Source organism: Alexandromys fortis, unplaced genomic scaffold (assembly GCF_014885135.2).
Source record: "Alexandromys fortis isolate MF-2015 unplaced genomic scaffold, M_Fortis_MF-2015_v1.1 scaffold_150, whole genome shotgun sequence".
NCBI classification, from domain to species: Eukaryota; Metazoa; Chordata; class Mammalia; order Rodentia; family Cricetidae; genus Alexandromys; species Alexandromys fortis.
The window spans coordinates 2294965-2312545 of record NW_026068027.1 but is presented as its reverse complement, the minus strand read 5'-3'; the positions used below and the strand labels follow the sequence as shown (position 1 = coordinate 2312545).

The following is a 17581-nucleotide window of genomic DNA, read 5'->3' as shown; positions in this document are numbered from 1 at the left end:
CTGAGTCTCTACCCATCAGAGATGCCCTCTGATGCTCTGTGGTTACTTTCTGTCAACTAGTTGCTAAAACTGCCTCCTGACCCAAGGTTGATTTTATTAACATGAATGCAAACTCGGGGTTCACAGTGTAATCAAATATCCCCCAACAGAGGCCAGCATGAGCTACATGAGAATGTGTCAAATAGTAAAAACTTAAAATGTGTATGTATGGTATGTATATGTAAAATGTGGGGGCTTGGTGATGTGTGTGTATTTGTGTCTTGGTGTGGGTTGGGGCGTGTCTGTGGAGTGTGTATGTGTTGGCGTATTGAGACGCGGCTTCCTGTGCAGTCCAGGGGCTCCGGACACTTGCCTTCATCTCCGAGCACTGCAACAACTACCAGAGTTCTTCCAAATATATGTTATTTTTAAAGCTGCCCCATCCATTACTAGGAGGAAGGTATTTTTGTTTTCAAGACAAGAATCTCTCTATGTAGCCCTAGCTCTTATGGAACTATGTAGACCGGCTGGTCTCAAACTCAAAGACATGCGCCCCAGTGCTGGGATTAAAGGCGTGCACCATTAATACCCAGCTGTCAAAATATTATTTTATCTAACTTTTTACTTCTATGAATGTCTAGTTTATCAATTCTAAAGTTGTTTTGATTTTTTTCTTTGTTTGTTTTTTGAGACAGGGTTTCTCTGTAGCTTTGGAGCCTGTCCTGGAACTAACTCTGTAGACCAGGCTAACCTTGAACTCACAGAGAGCTGGGATTAAAGGAGTGCACCACCACTGCCCCACTTTTGAAGTTAATTGGTAGACATTAGGTGTCCCTGATGGAAAACAACATTATTAATGACTTCTTCAAAAAAAAAAAAAAATTTTCTCACAATATTGTCCCTCTTTTTTTTTCTTTTTCTTCTTTCTTCGAGAGGGTTTTCCTGTAGATCAGGCTGGCCTCAAACTCACAAGAGTTCACTGGCCTCTGCCTCCTGAGTGCTGGGATTAAAGGCATGCACCACCACTGCCCAACTAGGTATTGTTCTTGATTTGTGCTGTATTTTGGAAATGATTTTTCTTGTCCTAAATTTGGTACCCACTATGGCGATGCTGAGGCTGCAGAATAGTAAGAGGTATTGTTCCTTCTTCCTTTCCTCCCTTTCCCCTCCTCTCTCCTTTTCTTCTGTTTTTGAGGCCTGGAAGCTACTACATTCCCAGACTAGTCTCAAACTTGCCCTAGTCCTCCTGATTCAACCCTTTCTGGTAGCAGCAGTCGATAACAGCTACTCACGAAGTTGAGGCAGGATCAAAGTTCAAGGCCAGCATGGGCAATTTAGTGAGACCTGTATCAAAATTAAAAAGTCAAAGAAGAGTCTGGCAGTGGTGGTGCACGCCTTTAATCCCAGCACACACAGGAGGCAGAGGCAGGTGGATCTCTGGCGAGGCCAGCCTGGTCTACAGAGTGAGTTCCAGGATAGGCTCCAAAAGTTACACAGAGAAACCCTGTCTCGAAAAAAAACAAAAACAAAAAAAGAGGATGGGAGTTCAATTCCTTCCTATCACCCTCAAAAAAAAAAAAAAAAAAAAAAGGAAAAAAAAACTACATATGGGGTAACAGCACCCTCTGGATTCATGTTCTCAATAATAAAGACCTGATAGGAGCTGATGGTGGTATATGCCTGGAATCTCTACCCATGGGAGGCAGGGCTAGAAGGATAAGGAATTCAAGATCATCTCAGTTACTTACCAAATTCCAGGCCAGCCTGGGCTACGGAAGTCCCTGTCTTAAGCAGGTTTTGAGACTCATGATGATTCACTGGTCCTGGTCGTGGAGTGATGGATAACTGGAAGGGTTAAACAGTGGGGCACCTGCAGGAAGGCTCTATTCATGCTCAGAAATTGCAAGGAAGCAAAGAGGAAAACCGGGGCTAGACAGCTAGCCACTAGCTTCCTGATAGGAAGGGGGGGGGGGGGTGCACCATCCTCTCATCTAGAGAACCATTCAAAGCCAAGTGTGCCAGGTTCGAGGCCAGCTTAGTCGACATAGTGAATTCCAGACCAGTAGTAACAAAAACCCTCTGTGCCGTGGTACAGTCCTTTAATCTTTACACCAAGGGCAGGCACAGCTACTCAGAGAAACCCAATCAAATATCTGTAGTCCCGTTAGCACTAAGGTGAAGCTGTGGAATGGAAACAGGTACATTAGGTGTGTTTGCTATGACCAGGGACTGGAAATAAATGGCAAACCGAAGGGAAAGGCAGCAATTCTGCTCTGGTCGGGAGTGCAATCCACCACAGGCTGACTGGGAACTAGCTGCCTATGGCTCTCCCAGAAGAGTGAGGTCACACTGACCTCTGTAAAGGCATGGGGTGAACTTCAGGAAAAGAAACACTGTGAGCAAAGTTGGGGAGAGGCAAGAACAACACAGAATGACCTCTTTAGTAACCGGTGTATAGGAAGCAGTGCTATCCTTCCCTGTGATCTGTGTCTGGAGGGTTCACCCCAGCTCTGCCTCAGGAGAGCAGGTATCACAAGTCCATACTGCCGCACCTGCTGTGTGCAGCGGTGGATGAATCTAGGAGGCTGTGCACACAGGACACTCTCCCCACTATGTTCCCAGCCCCACAGCCAGGACTCAAGAGATTGCTTGAAGCCCAGGAAAAATGAACACATGGGAAAAAAATAAGCTTGTGGACATGGCATACATTCAGAATCTTTATTTCAAAACAAAAACTACAGTAACATGAATAGAAAGTATATATGGAAATATTTACAAGCTGGCCATTGTCAAATGGAAACATTCCACCCAGTGTTACTGCCAACTCACGGAGGAGCAGAAGAGGAAAGGCTGAGGAGCCATCTTTCCCCAGCAAGGGCCCTCTTCGTAGCTTTGTGAGTTTTTAATCCCAAGTCTCAATGACCACAGGGAGTCATGAACAGGTACTGAAACTGAGTACTGAAAATACTGCTATATGCATGGGCTTCCTAAAGGGTCTGGAATGTGTGAGCACCAAGAGGGACAGAGGGGTCCAGTGACTGATGGAAAAGGGGGGAGGACTATCAGGGCCGTCTCCATTTGTGAGCCCTGTAGAGATCCAGGGGATGGCTGTGGAGGGGGATCTCTGACCCACAGCAGGAGGGAATCTTGACATTCTTCCCAACACACTACAGTGCATGTTTCCTAGCTCCTTTAAAGAAAGTCTCCCTCTCCACACAACTGGGTCCTCAGGAGTCCCGACATCACACTTTCCCTAGTCCCATCACCCCTCCCAGCTGAAGGGAGGCTGAGCCTGCCACCCCCAACCTCAAGGAAGCAGCCCTCTCCAACAAGAACAGGGAGCCAGAGGAGTGCAATCTAATCCTGGTGTGAACTCCGCCTGGCAGAGGCCCCGCAGCTCACGTACACAGGGATGAGCTTGAATAGAGTCTAGCAAAAAGAAAATGACAGGAACGGGAAACAGGTACCTCCCAGCCAGAGCAAAGTGACGGTGCACACACATTCATCTCCTCAAGCGTGGGCCACACTGCACAATCCCACTGCTCCTCCAGTGTCCAGCAGAGTCAGGGCCCCTCGGGCACTTAGCACAGTTATCACAGGGACACGGTGACGTGGGAGCCTGAGAGTGTACCAGGCATAGACAAGCATGCCATGACCACAGAGCAACACGGTACTCAAAAATAATCATTCAGGAAAAACCCTCTCCCAGAGCTGAGGTAACAAAGTTCAAATTTGCTATGAATCCCTTTAAACCAAAAATAAAACAAAAATCAACACATCAAAATCTCTTAAGAAACAACACTGAACTAAGAAATGCCTATCAAGAACTACTGTATGACGTTTCTCTCATTTGTATGGCTCGCTCACCAGCTGGGTGGTGGGGGTGACCGCAGGAAAAGAAACCGTGAGTTCATCAGGACAGGAGGGAAGTGTCTGGCCCAGGTGAAGGAGAAGCATCCTGCAAGCCCTCCTCCCTTCTCTGGACTCCATGCAAAATCAAAGGCCACCAACACCACTAACTACAAAGCCCACCTTTGTAAGAAGCAGAGATTTCAAGTAACACAACATAAAAACTCTAATCTTAAAAGGCTCACAGGAAGCTGTGAGCCTTTTCCTACAGGCACTCACTCTTCTGAGAGAACCTCGAAGAGACTTTGTCTAGGACGGAGGCAGCTCGCGCGCCCACTAGTAATGTCTGCCCTCCATTCAGGTTGCGCCTTCACCCTCCAGCACCAAACCTTCGTTCCTCTAGTACCTCTCTTTAAACACCTCCCTCCAACCTAATTTTCTTACTCTTTCATTATTTGGTAAAATTACATTAAAAAAATAAATATTTATGCAATAAAACCTGAAGATAAAATAAATAAAACTCAAGTTACTTAGCTGTGTGGAGCTGTGTCAAGTGAGGAGGGCTTAAATCCCCATGGCCCCCAACACTGGGAGTGAAAATCTTTGTTTCCCTGCAAGCTGAGGTTGGGGGAGGCAAGGCTGCACCCCATTCCTACTCCCTAGGTGAGGGGATCCTAAAACCTAAGGGGAGCTGCAGCCACTCCTTCCTGACACGAAGGTAGGTTCACTCGATCTCTCCAGATTACAAGAGAAATATCCAAGAAATGTAACAGTTAACAAAGCCATTGATGATCCGACTAACCCCAGCCGTGGGTGCAGCTGAGTGTTCGTGAGTGTGTGGGCTGAGAAAGGATCACATAGCAGCGTTCAGAAGCAGTCCTGGTTAATCCTGATGAGGTCTCCCGGCTTTCGGGGAGGTTGTTTGCTGCACTGGAGGGAGGTGCAGGAGGTCCGCCTCAGGCATTGGCAGGGCTCTCCTTGCCGGGCTGCACGCTGTTCATCTCTATACCAGAGGTTTTCCCAGCCTGTGCCTGCCCCTCGAAGGCCCGGGTAATGTCCTCGAAAGTCCTGCCTTTGGTCTCAGGGACTTTGAAGAAGGTGAAGACTAAGAAGATAGCGAGGAAAACAGCGAAGATGATGAAAACATAGGCTCCCAAGGCGGCCTAGGAGACAGGGGAGGAAGGTTGGTCATTGGCAGCTGACTGGCTCATTTCTAGCCGGCCTTCAACTACAGCACTTCCATATTGAATGAATCGGCAAGATTGCTTCCCTTAATATGGCACTGTTTCGCTGTAATTCTTTGTATTATTTTTAAAAACATTTATTGCATACACAGTGTTCTGCCTGCATGTATGCTTACAGGCCAGAACAGGGAACCAGCTCTCATTAAGGATGGCTGTGAGCCACCATGTGGCTGCTGGGTATTGAACTCAGGACCTCTGAAAGAACAGTCAGTGCTCTCTCTTAACCTCTGAGCCATATCTCTCCAGCCCTGTATCCTTCTTTTTTATAGTCACTCACTCAAACTAGATGCTTCCAAACACCTTCTGAGGAGGATTTTGTTTTGCTTCTGATTTATTACATAAAGCATTTTCTATTCCCACGGGTATTTCTAGAAACCTGGATTTTAAAACTTACAGTCAAATGTCTAAGATCAAAATCTTCAGAAGGGCCAGACGTGGTGGCACACTTTATTTTTTTCTAATTATTATCTTATGTATATGGGTGTTTTGCCCGTATGTATGTCTATGAACCACTGTGTGCCAGGCTTTATAGGCAGTTATGAGCTACCTTATGGGTGCTGGGAATAACAGAGCCTGGATCCTCTGGAAGAGCAGCCAGTGAGCCATCTCTCCAGGCCCAACACAAGCCTTAAATCCCAGCGCTCAGGAGGCAGAAATGAGCAGATCTCAGAGTTCAAGGCCAGCCTGGTCTACAGAGTGATATCCAGGCCAGCCACAGCCTTTCAAGTGCTGGGATTGCCAGTACCAACCAGGCCTGGCTCGTCCCTTGCCTCTCCAGTTTCCTTGTGGAAAGTCTGGTTTAAAGCTCTTGACATGCAATCTGCCCCAGAGCGTCTACTACTAAGGTGCATCCTAAGTGTGTTGGCTTAGGTAGGCTGGTTTGTGATAATGTTTGATTTTAAATTTACTTACTGCAGCCGACGGGAAGAGCATCCCAACCAAGAAGTTGGAGGTCCAGTTAGAACAGCCAGCCACAGCCACGGCAGCTGGGCGGGGGCCCTGGCTAAAGAGTTCAGCCACAATAAACCAGGGAATGGGGCCCGGTCCAATTTCAAAGAAGGCCACATAGACCAGGATAGCCACAATACAGACAAAGCTCATGGCTTCATACTCATCCTGCAAGAGAAGGAAACACAGCAAAGTCTGGTTAAAAAAAAGACAGCACGGCGTAGGTCCCATTTTGGGATCTGTTGTATAAAGCTGACAGTCACTCTGCTTGGGAGTCCGAAACCCTACTGCCGCTGAATACAAGCTGCTCCATCTCATTTTGTACCAAGATCAGTTCAATAGCTGTAAAAATGGAACTACAAGATGACTTTTGCAATTTTTTTTATTTTTACTTTTTGTTTTTTTTTTCTAAATACTGTTTCTCTAGGTAGCCCTGGCTGTCCTGGAACTTGATCTGCAGACCACGCTGGCCTTGAATTTAGAGACCCACCTGCCTCTAGGCCTGGATTCTCGGCAGGCACCACCACACCTTGTGGAGGACCTCCTGCCTTTGCCAACACTGGGTTTACAGGTGTGCACTACTGCCAATGTCTGGCCTTCAAGCTGACTGTTAGGAATTAAAGCAGACAGGGCCTGTGAGATGGATCTGTGGGCACAGGTGCTTGCCACCAAGCCTGAGGACCTGACTCCAGGACCCTAGACCCACGTGATGGAAAGTAATTGGAGGATTAGGAATTCATGGCCATCATTGGCTATAAAAGACCTCTCCTAAACATTAGACAAATGCGCCCTAAAAGCCCTATCACATGCACACAAGGACAGAGACACTCGTTTCCCAATCTCTGAAGATGCATCTTTAATAAAATTCCAACTTGACTCTACTGATGACCTGGAAGGCCAGGACCTCGGCTGCTGCCACAGAGAGTCAATTAAAGCTTCTGTAACACCATTCAAAGAGCACTCACCTTGAGTAACATGGAAGTAGTCATGAGGATGGAGCAGATAGCCATGCCTCCCAGGCCGATCATGTGCAGGGTTCGCCTCCCAGCCCGCTCAACCAGGAACACCTGGAAGACAAGGCATTTGCAACTTGACACACGCTGTGCCTCACCCCATATTTCCAGTACCTAATTCTTCCCACACCTCTCCTTTCTCATCCATTCCAATATATGCTGGGAATTTTTTTTCTCAGGGCAATTAAAAAACAAAGAGTGGACCAGCCTGGTCTACAAGAGCTAGTTCCAGGACAGGCTCCAAAACCACAGAGAAACCCTGTCTCGAAAAACCAAAAAAAAAGAAAAAAGAAAAAAAAAAGAGTGATTTAACTAAATGCAGGACACTGAAAGGTAGGCAGTCTCTATGTTGGAATGTTAGCAGGAAGGATTATTTATTTATTTATTTATTTATTTATTATGTATACAATGTTCTGTCTGTGTGTATGTCTGCAGGTCAGAAGAGGGCACCAGACCTCATTACAGATGGTTGTGAGCCACCATGTGGTTGCTGGGAATTGAACTCAGGACATTTGGAAGAGCAGGCAATGCTCTTAACCGCTGAGCCATCTCTCCAGCCCCTAGCAGGAAGGATTCTTGTTTCACCCATCCTTGTCACCCATTCTTCTTTGTTATTTTAAATCTTTATTCATTTTATATACCACCCACAGCCCCCCCATCCCTCTCTTCCCAGTCCCTCCCACCCCAACTTACAGACACTACAGTGAAGATAGTATTAACCACGCCCGCTCCAATTGTAGCATAGATGGGCTCCTGGACACCTGCATCCTTGAAGATTCCTGTTGAGTAATAGAACACCTAGAAGAAGACAAAGACTGCATCATGGATTGCACCCCAGGAATACTGGGGTCCTGCACCTCTCTCTCCCAGTTATCCAGGCCAGCTACTGTTTTCTCCTAATGTCTAGTTCCACTACTTTCTTTTCTTTTCTTTTTTTTTTGGTGGGGAGTGGGGTGTACGACGCCTTCCTCTGTAGCCTCTGCCTCTCCAGTGCTGGGGTCACAGGAACGAGCCACCATGCCCACCCAGTTTATGTCTACTTCGCTAAATGTTAAAGATGTAAGTCCTAGTTCCTCGTTTGTCTCAATTCCCAGTCCCCTCTAGGGATAACATTTAGATGTGGTGTGTGCCACCACACTCTCCTTTGCCTCCACATCATTTCTGTTATTAAGCAGGGCATGAGGGCACACACCTTTAATCCCAGCCTGCACTCAAGAAGCTGAGGCAGGAGAACCTGTGAGTTCTAGCCAGACCGATACAGTGAGATTAAGTCTCGAAAAGCAGCAACAAAAGAAAAAAATATAAAAGAAAAAAACTATAAAATAACAGCAACAAAACCTGAAGGCTGGCGACACAGCTCAGCAAAGAACACTTAGACGACAGGTCCTAAATTTAATCCCTAACTCTGTAAGGCGAGAAACAAAACGAGGGATACGTTGCTTGCCCAAAAATAGGTTGGTGGAGTAATTTCTATGCCTACTGTAGACTGGATTCCCTTTTCTGTTGTTTTTCCTTTTTGAGACAAGGCCTTTCTATGTAGCCCTGGCTGTCCTGGAACTAACTCACTCTGTAGATCAGGCTGACCTTGAACTCAAGAGATCTGCCTGCCTCTGCCTCCAGAGTGCTGGTGGTGGGTACATGCTAACACCGCCCAGCTAGCTTTACTCGTTAACAATCAAGTCCAGGCTACTTTCAAAACACTCTTGGGGGGGCTGGAGAGATAGTTCAGAGGTTAAGGACACTGACTGTTCTTCCAGGGGTCCTGAGTTCAATTCCCAGCAACCACATGGTGGCTCACAACCATCTAAAATGAGATCTGGTGCCCTCTTCTGGCATGCAGGCATACATGGCGGCAGAACACTGTATTGTATATGTAATAAATAAAATCTTAAAAAAAAAAAAAAAAAAAAAACACTCTTGGCAAGGTAGACTCAGGAAGTCCCACCCTGCAGTTGGGGTTAGAGTATACCCAGATAAAATCTGCTCATTGAGGGAACGGGGAGCCATCCTAGTGCAATAATCAATTTCCTCAAGGGGGGAACAATGGGGGGCATCTCGAGGACTGTGCGCTCGATCATGTGTAATGTTTCAGGACTGGTGTGAAGTGGCTGACCTCAAACTCGGGGGCATTAATGACCGTCCTGTTCCAACTTTTGGAGTAACTACATTCTACAGACATATGCCAACCTGCCAACAAGATCAGGGCATTTCAGGAACTATTGCTGGGCCCCTTTGACGTCATGGCGGACACTCACGGCATTGATCCCAGAGAGCTGCTGAGACAGTTGGAGAATGACGGAGATAAGGAGCGGCTGGCGGTAGTTGGGCGCCCTGAAGAGCTCCAGCACGGTGACCCGCTTCTCCTGGGCCATCCGGACACTCTCATCTTTCATCTCCTGAATCTCCTGGGCCACATCCTGGGTGCCCCACAAGCGCTGAAGGACTGGGAGAAAGAGGCAATAAATAAATAAATAAATAAATAAATAAATAAATAAATAAATAAATAAATAGGCTGTGTCCCCACCACCCCTTGTTTCCTGTCACTCAGCAGGCAAGGAAACACACAGATGGATGCACCTACAGCCTCCACCTTTGCTTGTCTTCCCACTTCGTTCTTGGGCTCTGACAGTCATCAGAAAGCTTTCTGTGCACATGGAGAAGCAGGAAAGGAAGGTGACAAAAACATCCAGTGCAGGGCTGGAGAGGTAGCTCAGCAGTTAAAGCACTGGACCTGGGTTTAATTCCTAGCACACACACTGCAGCTCACAACTGTAACTCCAATTCCAGAGGACTGGATACCCTTACACAGGAAAAACACCAGTGCACATAAAAATAAATAATTATCAGACAGCAGGGTGGTGGTGGCGCACGCCTGTAATCCCAGCACTTGGGAGGCAGAGGCAGGCGGATCTCTGTGAGTTCGAGGCCAGCCTGGTGTACAAAGGGAGTTTCAGGACAGGTTCCAAATCTACAGAGAAACCCTGTCTCAAAAAACCCAAAAAATAAAAAATAAATAATTATCAGACAAACAAACTATCCAATGCCCTCGCCCTGAAGCACTCACAAAGCCAAATTCCCGAGGTGATGTCAAAGTACTTACTCTCCTTTGCATGGTCTTCCTCCTTCTTGTTAATGAGCAAGAATCTCGGGCTTTCGGGGCAAAATGGAAGGGCTGCGCTTTGTATGATAGCGGGAATGATGGTTAAGCCCAGCAGCCCAGGCCACAGCTCTTCAGAGCCCAGGATGAAGTCCAAACCAAAGATCTAGAAACCAGACAAAGAGAATACTGAACCCCAACCATACTTCCCAGGCCACAGATTCACTATTAAAAAAAAAAATCATCCATTTTTTTTTAACCATACATAGAAAAAAATAGTTTCTTTCCCTTTCTGAGCCCTGCCAGCATCTTTAGCTGTATGAACTATAGTAATGGCATTTGAAACACATACATATAAAAACATAACTGAATACATGCCAGGCCCTGAGGGCCTCACCCACATCATTCCCAGAGCAGAGTCAACACGCACTAAACATGGAAAGCTGCAAGGTACCTGAGCCACCAGGATCCCGATAACAATGCCCAGCTGGTTTAGGGTGCCAAAGGCACCCCGCAGGGCGGTGGGAGACACCTCTCCAATGTACATAGGCACAAAGCCTGTGCACAGTCCACAGAAGATGCCGGTAACCAGGCGGCCCAGGATCAGCATCTCCACTGACTCGGCTATCTTGGCAAAGCCCATGAGGCAGCCACCAGCGATGGCAAGTAGGTTGACTAGAAGCATCGAATTGCGCCTGTGCGGTGGACCAAAGACAAAGTATAATTAGTCAGCAAAGCGGCTCCAGTGTCCTCTCCCCATGGCCTTGCTCCTCTGTAGCCTCTGCAGGCACAAATAAATCTCTTTGCATTTGTTGCTGTGGGCTTGTATATTTGAGAGAACCACTGAGCTACACCCCATGGTTCCTTTCTTTCCTTTTTTTAAGAATAAAGTTTAGGGGTTGGAGAGATGGCTCAGAGGTTAAGAACATTGACTGCTCTTCCAGAGAGCCTGAGTTCAACTCCCAGCATACACAAGGAGGCTCAGAACCACCTGTAATGAGATCTGGCGCCCTCTTCTGGCAGGCAGGCACACATGCAGACAGAACACTGTATGTGTAGTAGATAAATAAATCTTATTACTGTGTGTGTGTGCCAGTATGCCACAGCACACATTATGGAAGGAATCGATTCTCTTTCCACCTGTATGTGGATGCCAAGGACTGAACTCAGGCCATCAGGCTTCTTGGCAAAGGCTGAGCCACCAGGCTGGTCCCTTTTTATTACATTCATCATAGAATTGATAGTGCAATGGTGGTAGGATATGTAGGACAATGTTCTTTCATTCCACTGAAAAGAATACTCTCAGAATGTAGCTAGTCTCAGCTCTCTGCATCAAGTAGTTAAGGGCTAGACTAACTAGTACTGATCAGTGATAGGGAATAAACTAAACCTTTATGTGTGTGGGTTTTCGAGACAGGGTTTCTCTGTGGCTTTGGAGCCTGTCCTGGAACTAGCTCTTGTAGACCAGGCTGGTTTCGAACTCATAGAGATCTGCCTGCCTCTGTCTCCCAAGTGCTGGGATTAAAGGCTTAAAGGCGTGCGCCACCAAAGCTTTAGGTGTTAAGTGGTGGCCAAGCCGCTGAGATAGCTACAAGATATAAAAGATTAACACTGGAAGGCCCCTACAGCTGAGAGGCCCGGGACTCTGGCTTTGAGACAGGGTCTCACTATGCAGCCCTAGATAAATGGAGCCTAACCTGCTTCGGCCCTTCTAGTACTGCAGTGCTCAGCGAGCCTGGGATCCATGACCCAAATAGACAAGTGAATGGCAAAGGGAGCTGGGAAGAATGCTAACACACGGTCCCCGTCTCCAGAGGCCACTTAACTGGCCCAAGTGTGACACAGCCCTGGGAGTCTTAAAAGCTCCCTTAGAGGACCCGAAATGCGCAGCCAAGGTGCACAAATACCAGTAAGAGTTTAAAAGAAGATTATTCTCCTCCTCTCTTGATGCAGTTCTTGGGATAATGGAAGAAAACCACAGTGGTTATTAATCAGGAGACCCCATTAAAAACCAAAATGAGCTGGGCGGTGGTGGTACACTGATGCCAGCACTAGGGAGGCTGGGGCAAGTTCCAGGACAGGCTCCAAAGTTACAGAGAAACCCTGTCTCGAAAAAACAAACAAGACAAGCAACAATAACAACAAAAAAAAAAAAATTGAAAAAAAAAAAAAAAACACTAGGTGGTGGTGCATACCTTCAATCCCATTCAATCCCAGCACTTGGCAGGCAGAGGCAGGTGATCTCTTTGAGTTTGAGGCCATCAAGTTCCAGGACAGCCAAGGCTATACACACAGAGAAACCCTGTCCCCCCTCAAAAAAAATCCCAAAAAACCACAACTAAACATCATCCAACAACAGATGGCTTTGCTAATTATCTTAAATTCAATTTGCATATCTAGAATAGCTAAAATTTAAATCTAAAGACAAAATTTGTGTGTGTGTGTGTGTGTGTGACAAGATGTGTGTCAGGGGCTGGAGAGATGGCTCAGAGGTTAAGAGCACTGCCTGCTCTTCCAAAGGTCCTGAGTTCAATTCCCAGCAACCACATGGTGGCTCACAACCATCTGTAATGAGGTCTGGTGTCCTCTTCTGGTGTGCAGACATGCGGACAGAATATTGTATGCATAAAAATAAATACTTTTAAAAAAATGTGTGTCATAGGGAATATGTGCTTTGTGGAGGTCAGAGGTCAACTCATGTTGACCATGAGACCAGCTCCTGGGCTGGCCTCAACCCATGGTCCCACCTAAGCTTCATGAGTGCTGGGCCTGTGTATCTAGTTTATTAATGGATTCTTTTGTACTCAACTCTTTTTTAAAAATTTGTTTATTATGTATACAATATTCTGTGTGCATATCTGCAGGCCAGAAGAGGGCACCAGACCTCTTTAACAGATGGTTGTGAGCCACCATGTGGTTGCCGGGAATTAACTCAGGACCTTTGGAAGAGCAGGCAGTGCTCTTAACCACTGAGCCATCTCTCCTGCCCCTGTACTCAACTCTTAAAGTATAATCCTCTTAAGATATTTTATTATTTTATTCAATTTTCTCTTGTGTGTGTGGGGGGATCAATTATTTAGCCATTTCCACACGTCAAGGATTAGAAAAATACTAATTTTATAAAATATCAAGACTTCCAAGATACTCCAAAACCATTCAGTAATGAAAATTAACTTTTGGCTGGGTGTTATGGCACCCAGGAAGCAGAAGGAGGTGGCTGGACCTTGAGTTTGAAGCCAGCCTGGTCTACATAGTCAGTGACCCTGCCTCAAGGGGAAAAAGTAACCTCTAACCTTAAAGGGGTTCAAGTAAACACCATAGCTGACCCTATTAGAGCAGAACTTGAGAGGCCAAGTGCTCACATAGCAGATCTCCAGACAGACCAGCTGGAGCTTCACAGGCAGTGGCCCTCCAAGGGCAGCCGTAGTCCAGGCCAGGGGGTGGAGCTTCCTGGAGCATGAATTAGCACGCCTGTCATATCATCTCCCTGCTCCAAGGCTCTCCGCTTATCTTCAGTCTAAACAGTACAGGCCTAATTCTTGCCCAGTGTCCGATCAGTACCTGCCAAAGCGGTTGACAAAGAGTCCAACAGAAAAAGAGCCAATCATGCCGCCAACGGAGAAGATGGCCACACACAGGGACCAGAGGGTTGTCAGCAGCACCTCACTTGGTGGGTCTTCTGACCTCTCTTCCAAAGTGTAGTTGAGAAAGTCCTTTATGATCTGCATGATAAAATGCACAGTGGGAGGGCAGCCCGTTACATCTGGATGAGAATAGGAGACAAATCCCCAGCGGCGACTTCCTCCCTCAGAGGATGGAAGGCACAGGCTTTGCAAGACAATTCTGGAGCAGTGCCCTAAACACCCAGTAGGTGGCAGCACAAGTGTCCAACAGTGCACCCACCCAGTCACAGCCTTCCCACGGTTTTAGCAATCCCCAAGGAATAATATAGGAAACGGGTGGATCACGACTCGGTGAGAGGGCAAGCGGCTAGAGCTCGAGAAGCAAGCAGCATGGCTCAGGCTTCTTCCACGGTGTTTGCCCTCCCCCATCTCAGCCAGGCATCTTAAACTCACAATCCTAAAGAACACTTGACACTCACCGTCTCAGGAGCATTGATGACTCCGGTGTTGTAGCCAAACTGGAAAGAGCCAATTGTGGCGACAGTAACGGCGAACACCAGAGACGGGGTCACCTGTTAGGAAGACAAGGTGAGAATTCTTACAGATGTGGATGAATGATATTCTTCCCCTTTCCCAGCATGTCTGGCTAATGGCTGTCTTGAGGCAATCCTCCTGCCTCAGGTTTCAGAATGCTAGGATTTCAGGCGCATTTGGGGAGACCGTTAGAGGAATTTGAGTCTTTTGGGCTAGTCCTCATAGCAAGTACCAGGCCAGCCAGGGCAACCCAGTGAGACCCTGTCTCAAAAAGAGAGGAGGAGGAGGGTATGGGGGGGGGGCGGGGAAGAGAGGGAAGAAACCATTGCAATTAGCCGGACCTTGGTAGTGCACACCTGTAATTCCAAGGCCATAGGATCATGATTTCAAAGGCAGCCTGGACTACATACATAGTGAAGCATTGGCTGTCTCAAAAGAAAAGATTCAACAAACAAGCAAACATGCACCAGAGAGGCAAGCGTGGGGCTGCACTCAGGAACTGTGAGGGCAGAAAATGCCAGTGGCTCAAATCCATAATACCAGCAATTGGGGAGGCCACCAAGGCAGGATAGCCACGAGTTCATGGTCAGCCTAGGCTACAGTGAGACCTTGACTTAAGGTAACAAACCCCAAACTCCCCACAGTACAGAAGGTAGAGCAGAAGGCAGCTTTAAGATCCCCAAGAACTGACCGTTCTGCAGAGGCCAGTGTAGCAGGTAGCAACAGCTTGCCCCCCCCCCAACAAACTAAGAGTGCTCTCCTCTCCACACCCCAATACTCCACTTCGGCTCGGCTCACGTCCCCACACCCCCTTGCGATATTTGAGACATGTTTCCAAGCTAATATCAAATTCAACTCCTCAGTCCCCCTGCTTCAGTCTCTCAAGTGTGGGATTGTAGTTGTGGTTCTAAATTCTACAAACCACATGGAAAACCTGTATGAAAAACCATACAGGTTCCTTCTGTACCTGGCCTATTTCACATCCATCCATCTCGGCTCCATACAGACATGACTTCATTTTTCTTTCTTTTTTCCCTTTTGTGGCAGGTTTATTCTCTGTGTCGCCCTGGTTGTCCTGGAACTCATGCTGTAGACTAGACCAGGCTGGCCGCAAACTCGAGATTCACTGGTTTCTGCCTCCTGAGTGTATCACTACCCGCCAGCTGGCTTCATTTTTCTTAACCCCTGACTGATACACCACAGTGTGTCACCATTATGTTTTTTTTTTTTTTAGTCATTCCTCCTTTGATGGGCACCTAGGGCCAGGCTGCTCTTACTTATCTCTAGCCTGTGTAAGCTACCAGCAACATCCTGGGGCCCTCTTGAGAGTCTTCCTGTTCGCTAAATATGGTACTATTTTTTCCCCACCCAGCTGGGCTGGCTCATTTTGAACACATTAGGAGCCATTTTTAGCAGAGTGGAATCAGGCACCTTACTGGGCATCACTCGAGTGGGCTGCGGCAACTCTTTGCCCACCACAGCCACCTTAACTGTCCTTTAAGTTTCTCTTCTCTAAGGTCATACCTTAAAGCGGCAGACTGGGAGCTTATACCAGCGAGTTGACCTTCCGGCAGCCGCCGAGCCTCCGTGGTAAGTGCTGACCCTCCCAGGTTTTCCGTAAAGTCCTGTAGTAAAAGCCTCTTTTCCCGTCCCCTCTTCTATCCCGCTTTTTTTCCCACGGCCACCTAATTTACTTTATTTCCAAATAAATTATCTTCGTGAAAAGGTCTTTCCCTGACAAATACTACTTCCTTCATCCACAGTAACAGATACACCCTACACTGATAACCACAGTAGGGGCAACTGGACTTCTCTCTACACAGTACTGGGGAGATGGCTGGATGCTGAGCAAGGCTAAGCCGACCCCAGGTCCTCCCAAGGTCTAATGCTTTCCCAAACCTCCCGGGGAGCTCCGAGACCCACTCCTCATCGCCACGGCCAAGCCCCTACCCCTTCGCTATCATCGCAGCTACATTTAACACAGCCGGGAAGCAAACGACTTCTCTGGTGATTTTCACACGATAGGAAGGTACCCGGAAGGATCCTCATCAGGTATGAGATGCACAGAACGGTAACGAGAACACTAGCAGAGAATGCTGGGGCTGATAACGAAAAGGCCTCCCTCTAGATGGCTCGGTGACTTAGGAGAAACCGGAGCATGGCCATCGGCACCAAGACCTGCCTTTGCGAGGACCCCAAACAAACGAGCAAAAATAACCATTTCTTACCTTCGCTGTCCCCATGGTCCTAATCTACTTCTCAAGCCTTAAGGACGATCTATAGGTAGGTTCCAGAGGCACCGTTCCCAGCCAGTGTCCTCGGCAGCAAGTTCTCTCTCGACGCTCAGCGGCACTCAGAGGGCTTCAGGACCATCACAGCGAGATGGCCCAGCCTACCTATTTATAATCTCTGCAAGGGGTGGAGCCTTTTATGCTCGCGCCCCCCCCCCGCCCCCACCTCCACCCCCAGCCTTTAACCTCTGACCCGAGAAATTGGTGACCTCTATTATCTGATTTTCACAGCTCCTCCCCCAACCCCCTCGCCTTCGCAAGCAATCAATTCCCCCCACCCTCCTCTGGCTTTTAACCACGTCCTCCCTGTGGGTTTTTTTTTTTTTTAAGCCCATCCAAATTCCTTCCCCTTTTCAAGGGCCGACAACCTTTTTGTTTCACAGAACAAAATACCAAAAAGTTTGGAGGGCGGGCAAATTTGAAGGCGCTGGGAATGGAATCAGTCTGGAGAGAGGAAAGCTCTCAGCTGAAAGTCATCCAAGGAGGGAAGCAGAGAATCAGAGACCCTCTGCGACTGGCAGGGGCGGTTTCATTCTAGTCTGGGTGTGCAAGGGAAAGGAGAGCCTGCCCCCGGGAAAACTGGGAAGAATCTGTCCAGTTGTGAAGTCAGCATGGATGTCTTGGAGACTGACCAAGGCTGCAGGAAAGAGATCAACCGAGGAACACAGCCCCATTTCCTTAGCACAGTATACACTACCCGCCTCGGGAATTCTGCCACTGGCACCTGTTCTGAGGTTTACAACATCTAGAAACACAGCAAATACCAAATTCAACTTAACAGATATTTGCTGAGTACATTCTGGGTCTTTAGTGAACGACAGTGAGAGAAGGGGGGGGGGAGTAGGGAGGGAAGGGATGGAGGTGTAGCTCAGTGGTAGAGCACTTGCCTAGGCCCTAGTTCACCCCCCTCCACAGTCAGTCAATAGACAAGGACAACATTCTCACATAAGAAATGTTTGCTAAAATCCTGTTAGCTGGGGCTTGTGCATTTCTTGAAAGACAA

At 47.5% G+C, this 17581-nt stretch overlaps 1 protein-coding gene across 1 annotated transcript; it reads right to left on the bottom strand.

The window, feature by feature from the left end:
• Positions 1 to 2683: 2683 nt before the first annotated feature.
• Positions 2684 to 16678, bottom strand: Slc2a3 (solute carrier family 2 member 3). Its single transcript, XM_050164112.1, has 10 exons — positions 16516 to 16678; positions 14233 to 14325; positions 13692 to 13852; positions 10585 to 10825; positions 10134 to 10296; positions 9289 to 9476; positions 7727 to 7831; positions 6986 to 7087; positions 5985 to 6188; positions 2684 to 4991 (listed from the first exon to the last, which is right to left on the bottom strand). The coding sequence occupies exons 1-10, from the start codon at positions 16528 to 16530 to the stop codon at positions 4785 to 4787; spliced, it is 1479 nt and encodes a 492-aa protein (XP_050020069.1). The 5' UTR covers positions 16531 to 16678; the 3' UTR covers positions 2684 to 4784.
• Positions 16679 to 17581: the final 903 nt, after the last annotated feature.

Coding starts and splice junctions, on each gene's coding strand:
- Slc2a3 (XM_050164112.1), bottom strand. Junction 13,853..14,232: donor TCATCAATGCTCCTGAGACG/GTGAGTGTCAAG, acceptor TTTATCATGCAG/ATCATAAAGGACTTTCTCAA. Junction 4,992..5,984: donor TGCTCTTCCCGTCGGCTGCA/GTAAGTAAATTT, acceptor CCTGTCTCCTAG/GCCGCCTTGGGAGCCTATGT.